Source organism: Aquila chrysaetos, chromosome 3, assembly GCF_900496995.4.
Source record: "Aquila chrysaetos chrysaetos chromosome 3, bAquChr1.4, whole genome shotgun sequence".
NCBI lineage: Eukaryota > Metazoa > Chordata > Aves > Accipitriformes > Accipitridae > Aquila > Aquila chrysaetos.
In genome coordinates this window covers 4121186-4131486 of record NC_044006.1, presented here as the reverse complement: position 1 = coordinate 4131486, position 10301 = coordinate 4121186, and the positions used below count along the sequence as shown (strand labels likewise).

At 39.7% G+C, this 10301-nt stretch overlaps 1 protein-coding gene across 1 annotated transcript; it reads left to right on the top strand.

Moving 5' to 3' along the window:
* Positions 1–271: 271 nt before the first annotated feature.
* Positions 272–7802, top strand: MTG2 (mitochondrial ribosome associated GTPase 2). The gene is made up of 6 exons (XM_030010171.2): positions 272–558; positions 2257–2404; positions 3037–3152; positions 3792–4010; positions 5504–5642; positions 6060–7802. Exons 1-6 carry the CDS (start codon positions 319–321, stop codon positions 6452–6454), a joined length of 1257 nt encoding a protein of 418 aa, XP_029866031.1. The 5' UTR covers positions 272–318; the 3' UTR covers positions 6455–7802.
* The last annotated feature ends 2499 nt before the right edge of the window (positions 7803–10301 follow it).

The window sequence follows — 10301 nt, the reverse complement described above, 5'->3', positions numbered from 1 at the left end:
GGGGATTCTCGGCTGGCACACAACAAGTACCACGGGCTTTTGTGCGTAGCCCGGTGCCCAGACTCGGCGCTCTCCCTGCAGCGGCCGCTGTGAGGCACGGCTGGCCGGGGGTCGGTGTGTGAGGGGAAGCCGCGGGCTGAGGGGAGGCAAGAAAGAAACTGCCGGGGGCCGCGGAACGCACCTTCCCGCGCTTTCTCCACAGCGGCGCCGCTGCGCGTGCGCGCGGCGGGGAGCGGCCGTTGGGCGGGGCGGGCTCCCAGCGGCGGGGCGGGTCGCGGCTGCGGCCCGGCCGGGGTTGTCCCGGCGGCTCCCGCCGCCATGCTGCCGCCGCGCTGGGCCGTGCTGGGCGGCCGGGCTGTCCCGGCGGCTGTCAGCGCTATGCTGTCGCCGTGTTGGGCCGTGCTGGGCGGCCGGCCACCTTGGAGGCCGGCCTTCCTCCTCCTCAGCCCGGTGCTGCTGCCGGCGGGGGGCCGGCAGCTGCCTTTCTCCACAACCTGCGCGAGGTGCTCAAAGAACAGGCGGCTGAGGCAAAAAAGAGTCATTTCGGAAAGGAAGCTGGTAAGTCCTGAGGTAAATCAGCTGTTAGTGTGCAGTGCAGTTACCTTGCTGGGCGGTCACCTCCCGGGCACTCGTCAGAAAACAGAGCTTACCTCCTCCTTGCCGTTTCCTCCTCACAGTGATCAAATAGATGCTTTTGATGTGAGGAAGTATTTTTCTAAAATCTGGTAAGCTTTCTGGCTGGTGGGGAAATAAGTCTGCCACATGATATTATCGGTGCTCAGAGGGGTTGTGGTAGCGGTAAGTGTGCCTTTAAAGCATGCCTAGGTCGAGAAAGCAAAAAGTCTTACGTAGCTTTAAAGCTAAAATACCGTTTTGTTTCTCACTGGTTTTATAGTCTTGTACAGCAGTCAGCTGACAAACAGACAGCGTTTTATGTCAGAGAAACTGCAGGGTCCTAGAACTGTTTCTTCATACTCTTTCCAATTACACGTCTATGGAAAATCTTGTTTTCTAATGATCAATAAACTGTTTCCCATTTAAAGCAATAGTTTCCCGTCTCGCCGTGTGGTGGTGCCAAATACTTTTCTGAAAGAGGCTTTTTAAGAATTCACTGGTCATAATACAACTTTTGATAATTAAAGTTAGGGGGTTTTTTTCAGTTGCTTATCTTGGTGTCATAATACTGATAAGATTTTTTTCTCCCTCGCATACTATTTGGACTATTTAATTAAAAGTGACCCTTACTGCTCATTGTCATTATGAAGTCCCTTAGTAATTGACAGAATTTTAATGTTACCACAGTCAAGGTCATGCTTTCTCTTTTCATCCCGATATGTAAACAATTTCACCTGCCTATATGACTGTACTTCTCTAATATTTTCCCTTGGGGTTTTCAGCTTACTTTCTGGAGATAGGTAAATGCCATCAAACCTGTTTTGCTGACAGAAAAGCTGAAACATAGTGCACTATAGTTCGCCAGAAGTCAAATATTAAGTTAACGTCAGAAATAGAGTCAAGACCTAGAATTCTCTTTACACTATATTTTTTTTAGCTCCTGAGCAACTGGTTGTGGCATGTATTAAGATTTCCTCTGCTTATTATGTTTACAAATACTTTCTGTTCGTCATCTTTAATACATTTCTTAATTGTTAGAAGATTGAAGTTTGCCTTAATTTCATCACCTGGTATAGAAAGCATGAATCAGTATGAGAATATCCCTCCCACATGTGTGTTATGTCTTTTTTGCAAATTTCAGTTTGATTTAAAGAAGTAAAAAGTTCAGGTATATAATTTTTTTTTTAATTTTTTTTTCATGAGTATGAACACAGTTACTGAGTGATTTTTGGCTTATAGCGTGGTAGCTTTCTTGAGCTACCTGTCAGCATTATATAACTGTATTAAAAGGATACTTTTCATGTTACTAGTTCCATTAACGTGAATTTTTCACTTTTGGTATCTGAGCTGCTGCATTAGGTTACATCAACATAGTGTACTTTTAAGGGGATTCTTAAAAAATACTTGAAAAATTAGATTTATTTTTCTTTAACATTATATTTAGTACGCTGTATTTAGTTGATATGTGACTAGCAGCACAGTTCTGATTTTTTAAATTTTTTTTTTTAACCATTGAATGGAACTCATCACGACTGAAAATAGCAGGTCTGCATATTACTAAGTTTTGCAGAACAATCAACTTCTTGGAAGATGACTCTGATAAACTGTACTTAAAGGGTACAAAACGCATCCTTGTTACAGACACGCTATTTTGTGGATCACCGGAAGGTGCGTGTGGTTGGAGGACAAGGAGGAGGAGGGGGTCATTCTTTTTATAGCGAACCCAGAAAAATATTTGGAGGTCCTGATGGTGGAAATGGAGGTGATGGGGGTCATGTCATTTTGAAAGGTAAAACTCACTAAATCTGTTCTGTTTCATGTTGTCTTATTGCTTAACACCCCACCCCCCAGCAAAAAAAACCCTACATGTACGGTAGGAGATGGCAGTTGTAAATGTCAAAAATGTTAAAGTGGTTATTTCTGTATAAGATGTCTGCTTTTTAAGCTTTGTCCTGAGCTGTAGTAACAGGGATGTAAATGACACTGACAGCCTTAGAAAGCATTTTGAAAATCAAGCTATTTTGCAGACATTGTAGTGGCTGGTGTCTGACTGTGTTATGATAAGGCTGGGTTCTGATCAAATTCTACTCTTTAGATGGATAAAGCTGCTTCTGCCACCCCCCTGCTGCAATATCTGCTCATCTAGCAAATGAATTTTCCAGATTATTTTGTAATGGTTGATTTTGGAACGACCACTTAGTAAAGTGCAGAGTTAATAAACTTAAGCAGATAAGTAAAAGTAGTTAAACTTCATCACAACTTACATTAATATTAGTCTTCCCTGATAGGTTATTGTTGAGACAGTAAGTAGGATATGCATTCATGCAATATTCAAAAAGGGAAAGAACAGTCAAGAGGTTGCTCTTCTTTGCCTCTTCTACTAAAACAATGTGTTTAAAATACGTGTATTTTGCTTTACAGCTGACCAGCAAATGAAATCACTTGCTTCAGTCCTCCCCTTCTATCAGGGTTTTCGTGGAGAGAGAGGAGGACGCAAAAACTGTTACGGAGCTAATGGTGCATACGTGTATGTTAAAGTGAGTAAATTAGGGTTGCATGCTAGTGTGTCAGCTTTGTATTAGCATTGCTGATTTTCAAGCTGGATGACCTTATTGTGAGAAAATCTCACATGTGTTTTTTCAGGGAGCCTTGTGTGCTGTCTCTGCTGAGACAGGGCTGGACGGCACACAGGCAGATCAAGCTGCTTTATATTGTTTATAAAAATTAGACTTCTGTGGAAGGTACATCTGGCCAAAACAAATACAGTTCTGATTTGCTTTACTTTTAGGGGTCATATGCCTAGAGCAATCACAACACAGAACTTTTTAAATAGGAGCAGACTTTTTTCTTTCCTACTTTTTTTTTCTTCAACATTTCTGTTTTGGTGCACACCTACAATATGTTTCTTGGCTCACTACTATGCTTAGGCTTCTTTGCATAAAAGGCGAGAAAGAGGGTTATAGTACTGTTAACATTTTAATGAACTGTAAATGTCTGACAGTGCTGTTTGGGTCCAGAAAGTGAGCCTCATGTTCTCTTTTTGGATAGCCCAGCTGGAGAATATGGAGGAATGATTTTCAACAACTCTGAAATCAGCTGGTAAAGGATCTGCTGAAGACAGTTCTGCTGCAGACTTTGAGCTTCAGTGTAATGCTTGCATCTCTCTTCACTTTAAGGTCCCTGTAGGTACATTGGTTAAGGAGGATGGGAAAGTTGTGGCTGACCTCACTCAACATGGTGAAGAGTATGTTGCAGCTTATGGAGGAGCCGGAGGGAAAGGTAATCGCTTTTTTCTTTCCAATGAAAACCGAGCTCCGACATTATTTACTCCAGGAGAGCCAGGTCAGGAAAGGGTCCTCCATTTGGAACTCAAGACAACAGCTCATGCAGGATTGGTGAGTGTCACTGTGGTTCTTCAACTTCCTTATCGTTATAGGACGACACTTGACTGACTGAAGAAATAATGTTTGATAACATTTTTGTTAGCCTTTTGGCTTGCTTGTTTAGAGATTCAACTCGATGCTTTCTTGCTGTTACTTGGTAGAAGGGGTGTCCAAAGTGATTTGCAGAGCTGTCACTCTCTTGCTCCTTGATGTCATCCTACTTTTGCTGAAATCAACACTATATATAGAAAAGCAATGTGCAAGATTCATCAGTGATTAACAGACTCACTGATGATGTACAGCAGGCTGTCTGCCAATTCTGCAGACGAACAGTACGGCATGGAGAGTTCTTCTAAATTAGTTTCTGTTTTCTTGGTTTTTTAAAAAAATAAAATTGATAAAGTTCAAATCATCTTCTATTTCATCCCTATATTTCTCTTTTTACAGTTATTAAACATTTGACTTTGTTAGTACCAGATTTAGCATCCTCTGAAATGAAAAATACTATTTAAATATGAATGCTAAGTCAATTTAGGGCTTAAGCTGTTTTCATTTTTAAGTATGGAAATGTTTTAACACCAGCTGGTAAAGCTGTTAAAATTATGCTTTGCTGCAAAGTGTTGTTGCTGTAGTTCAACAACTGCAGAATAACTGTCTAGTCTAGTAGAATTTTGTGAATTTATTTAGAGACTAAGAAAAGAGTTGGCATTGGTGGATCAATATACTTAATTCTCTGCCCAGCTGGACACTGGTCCATTTCTCACATTTTTGGCACTAATTTGGAAATCTGAGATTAATCTGTTCTGTACTTTACTTACTCTGAGAGGAATTCAGAGTGTCTGACATCAGCAAATAGGAGAATTTAGGATATGATCTACTTTCCTCTGGGGATTATTGACCATCTATGTAGCTATCATATGTTAACTGTAGGATATCCCAGAGTAACTTCATTTCTGGGATAGGTTTGCTTACATTCTTGCCTTCTCTCCAGAAGACCAAGTTTCAATTTAATTCTTGGATGTCGAGTCTATGAAGAGCTGTAAAATCCCAAACTTGTAGGCATTCTGGTTACTTAAAGGCCAAACTATATTACTGAATCAGGGACAATGCCAATTCTGAATTATTTTGGAAAATAATAAATCAGAGTTAGAAAACACAGATAAAATGGGAAGTGCGGGACAAAGTGTTATAACATTGTTTCAGGGTAAAAGAGATCTTATGGTATATACCCTTTTGGCTCTGAACAAAGTAAATACTTAAGATGGTACAAAAAAGTTAAGGGGACCCTTCTATGTTTGATCTGTTTAATGTTTATGAGAAAAAATAAATAAAACAGGGTTTAGGAGAGAAAAAGGGAAACCAGGATGCTTTTCAGGAACAAGTATGCAAAATTAATGTTGTTATATTCATGCTGGAAGAACCTTGCCACACCTGCAAAAGCTTAACAGTTTTTTTTTATCGGGATTAACCTGGAACTGTAGCTCTAATAAGTGTTTGTATTCCAGGTGGGCTTTCCCAATGCTGGCAAATCATCGCTTTTGAGAGCAATCTCCAGGGCAAAGCCAGCTGTGGCTGCCTACCCATTCACAACCCTAAATCCCCACGTTGGTATTGTCCACTATCAAGACTATGAACAAATAGCAGGTAAGAGTTGTAGTATGTTGTGTGTACCTTCATAGCACTTTGTCATCTTGTGTTATTCTTTGAAAAGCTGCAGAACTAAGTTTAGTGGTTCTGTAGAATTCTTGCTAGTTCTAAGGAACTTCAAACAAAACAATACTGAAAGCCCATTTCACATTCATTTATATGTGCCCTTAATATCAAACTAGCAATCTGTATTCTGGCTCCACTGGAATAGTCTAAATTTAGGGGGTTTGAAAGATAATAACAGCCAAACTTAACATGAGGTATGCTTTAATATTGATGCATTGAGATGTAATTTTAAAAGCACTTGCACTGGCCAGTAAAAGACTGGGTTTGGTGGGGGTTTTGTGTTTTGTTTTGGTTTGTTTTTTTGTTGTTGCATATGTTGGATTCACTGTGGAATTTCTCTCATTGTAGTTGCTGACATTCCTGGCCTAATAAAAGGTGCTCATCAAAACAGGGGCCTCGGGATGGCCTTCCTAAGGCATATTGAACGCTGCCACTTTCTCTTATATGTGGTGGATCTCTCTGTGTCTCAGCCATGGATTCAGCTGCAAGACTTAAAATATGAACTGGAACAATATAAAAAAGGATTGTCTGAGAGGCCTTGTGTTGTCATCGGGAATAAGATTGACCTTGCTCAGTCCAGGATCAATCTGCCACTCCTTAAAGAACAGATAGATGACCGGGTCATTGCACTGTCTGCATTGACAGGAGACAACCTAGAGGAACTGTTGTTGCATTTGAGAGAACTGTATGACACTTATGTGAAGACAGAACAATCACGAGGGCAAAGCCCGGTCAAGTGGTAGGAACTAGAACTACTGTGAACTGTACTGGAAAGAGGAAAAAAAAAAAATCATAATTTGATTAGGTTGCATCTGTGTGGTTTGGGGGTTTTTTACAAGTTGTTTATTTTTAAATGCAAGGGGCACAGCATGGATTTGTTCTGGACTGCTGCATTGCAAAGATTTTTTTGTTTGTTCACCTTTGAGGTGTCTTCGGTGTTTTACAACAAAATTTGAAAATTGTAATCATGATGGGTGTTCAGTTGGAAACCTGGATCTTGTTTGGTATTAGATAGTTAATTATGGTAAGAGAACGCTATCTAGTAGAAATGACTGAAATTCAGGATCTGCAGGAGATGCTGGCTTGCTTTCTGAATCGGAGTGAAGTAACTTCTCACTTTTCACTTTACCAAAATTCTAAAATAAAAATAAGGTGGTCCCATGATTATCTGTTTTTATACCATAGCCACTTTCAGTCATCTCTTAAAATTTTCTCCTGTTTTGTTTGGTTTTTTTCTCAGAGGAGGCACAGCTGCTCAGTATTTTTAGGGAGGGGGAGCATGAAACAGCTGCAATTAATGATTGAAATGATTTCCTCATTAGTATAAATAATTAACTATATTTCAATGCTGGCTGGCAGCAGTTAAGTAGCTGTATAAACCAGCCAGGGAACAGTCATTTGAGACTCACTTCTGAGTTCTTCTCCAGTTTCCTTGAGGAATCTCAAGCAATGTTCTGAGAAATCCTAGGCTTAGATATTCCAAATAAAAGAAGAATACAGTTCTTTGCCTTTTCTTTTTACTATGTCACTTTGTGGATATTGTTCTTAAATTTTGTTCTCTAGGAATTCAGAAATCTTCCTTTAGAACAGTGGGACTTTGCCCTCTCCTTATACTGAAAGAAATGCTGCTTCTGTATGCTCTGGTTATATTCTGTCTAAAAGATTATTATCTTGATAGTGAAAAGTCAAAATTTATCAAAGCATATTATTAAACTTTTTCATAAGGGACCGTAACAGACTTGTGGAATGCTGAGACACAAATAGTTAAGAAGTCAAGAGAAACAATTGTTCTTGAGCCTTTACTTACGTTTCTTGATTTTTAAAGCAGATTAACTTTGCTTTCCAAACCAGCAGTCTGGAATTACAGACCTTGCACATACTTTGTCACATCAGTGAAATACAATGTAAACTCATTAGCACCATCATAAAATAGAAAGATGCGATGTTTGTAAACTTGGCTTTGTTTTTCAGGAAATACAGCAGCTAAGTTTTAAGGACAGTTTGGTGTGTTATAAAACATGCAGCTATCACTTTTCTTTGGTTAAGCTTTGTTAGCTTACAAATAAAGATTTCATTATGTTTAAACTAAAATTGGCTATTTTCTACTGTATCAGCAGTAGTGGGAATTGCTCAGCTGTAGCCTCTACTTCTATACACTACAGCAAATGTGGTAATTTTCTGTGCTTCTATCACTTTGCACATTTTGTTTGATTTCATCTCTTGTACTCTAATGCTTCTGAATGCTGCATCTTTAAAAGACTGGCTTTCTGAGATTCCATGAACGATGGACTTTTTTCTCTGACTGCCTATGGCTGGAAAGGCGCGGTCTTGTTTGATCTCTAAATTAAAGCTCAACTCACACCGACCTGCTGTATCAGTGTTGGGATCAGCTCTGTGATTATGAATCAGAACTAACTTTGCCTGTATAAGAGAGAAGTTGCATACCCCTTCTCATGAGCAGCAGGGTTTTTTTTTCCTGAAGAAGTGCAAGGTCAACTCAAATGCCTGAATTTATTTAATAAAAATATGCGCAAAACAGGTAATTACCTCTCCTAAATTCACATTCTGAGTATTTCTGTCTGTGAGCAGGTGTGGAAAGTAATCTATGCATTATAAGCAGTGATATTAGTGTAAATATGAATAGGAAAAAATGAAAACAAATCCCAAAGTTGCTCTCATGTTTTGTTTCATATGTGCTTCATCCCTGGGATTTACCAAACTGAGTTAGGTAAAAGTTAATATTCAGTTCTGTCCTTCTGTTTGGTTTTGTGCAGCATTTTTAGGCTTTGCTGTTGTTTTTCCTTCTATTGCTACATGTTTTTCAGCCACATTTAATAAAACTGGGAAAAGATTGCCTGAACAAAAAAGCCAGTGCAACTTCTTTGCAGAACGTTCGATACCTACAAATACTTTGTGTTCTCTGACTGTGTTGTAGCGTTTGGCAGTCTTTGAGAATGACAGAGGCTGTTTTAAAAGCCTCTGTACTCACAGGAGCTTTCATCCTTAGTTCCTAGTGCTCATGGAACATCAGCTCTTAGAGTGGAGAGTTTTTTGTGTACTGATGTGCAAAAAGCACAGCAGGGTGCTAGATAGCTTAACAGAATGTCCTATTGATCATATAATTGGTTTCTTCCTTCTCAACATTTCAGCCGCCTATTCTGAGGTGACAGTACCAGGTTCCTAACCACATGTGTACGGGGTTCAAAGAGGCTTTACAGGAAGGAGCACATACTCCATCTATCGATGAAAAGTGTCGAATAGCCCCAGCTTTAGTGTTGGAACAACTGTTTGTAGGAGCTTGAATTCACTGTCCTCAATATACATCTATACCAAATGAAGTAACCCCATGTTAGAGGTTACTGTGCTAATGCCAAACAAGAGGAGTGGCTGTGTGCTGCTCAGCACAACACAGAGTTAATAGCTTGGGTCACATTTCTCTGGAGTGCTTCTTCAGTATCTAGTTATTATCCACTTGCATCCCATTCTAATTATGAGGTACAGAACTGAGGAGTAACCTCTGGTTCTGCTGAAAATAGGGTATTTACAAAGGAAACTTGTTTTGTGTCTAGGAACAGAGAAGGAAAAATGACCAGGTTAAGAGAGAGAATGATGAATTGTTTCAGAGAAGAATGATGTGCTATAGGACTTCTTCCCACTTGTTTTTTTGGCCAAGGTTGAGGTGGGCGGGCTTGTTTTGGTTTAGGTTTTGGAAAGGTTTTGGTGGCTTGCTTCTGCATGACTTTCCTTAACTAGCTTTTGCTTTCCTCTGCTGAAACCTTTGATGTTGTCCTTGCTTTTCAAGTTGACAAGAGGGAAGAAATGGGGGATTTTCTTTGTCATCCTGACAATAAGCTCATTTTAATGTGAATTGAAGTCCAGTCTATTTAGTATTTCCTAGAGAAGCTTGAGCCATAATTTTGTTTAGCACTTTACAGTTCTAGTACTCATCTTTTTAATACATTTTTTTAATACATGATTACAACAGTATTTTAGTGCTAATTGTGGTGGTTTTTTTATAGTTATTTGCAATCCTGTCCCCCTTTGTAAGTTCTTGGAAAATGTAGGTGGTATCAATTGAACAGAAAAAGAAAATGAAACGTTAATGTAAAAACAAGCATTAAAAAGGACCACACTTTTAAAACATGGATATTGAAGACTCGTTGCGGTACATTAAGTAAAACCTTGAATCGGTGTGTTTAAGCATAGTATATTTTGCAACCTGCTTTACTTATATGGTTTTGTAAAGCACTTTTTTTGGTATTACATAATATTTTTTAAGGTGAATCGGAATGCGTTTGCAATGAATTGAACTAACAGCAGTAAAACTGAGACCCTCGCTGAACTTGTACTCAGTGGTTCTGCTCTGCTGCAGCACCATTCTGGGAGGAGAGCAAGGCCTGCCTCCACCCTGCTGCCAGTACTGGGGAGGTTGTGAAGACAGCACTGATCAGGGTCTCAGCACGGGGCAGGAGATGCAGGACATGACGCCAGATGCTATGTAAAGTCTGCCTGTATTCATGTTGATAATAAGTATGCTTAGAGCTGTGGTATTAAAGTAGCGGTAGGGCACCAGTTGCTCAAATGCAATGA

Excerpts from the sequence above, each read along its gene's own strand:
- MTG2 (XM_030010171.2), top strand. The coding sequence starts at position 319 with ATGCTGCCGCCGCGCTGGGCCGTGCTGGGCGGCCGGGCTGTCCCGGCG. Across the intron at positions 559-2,256 it reads TCATTTCGGAAAGGAAGCTG|ACACGCTATTTTGTGGATCA; the intron begins GTAAGTCCTGAG and ends TCCTTGTTACAG. Across the intron at positions 4,011-5,503 it reads CAACAGCTCATGCAGGATTG|GTGGGCTTTCCCAATGCTGG; the intron begins GTGAGTGTCACT and ends TTTGTATTCCAG.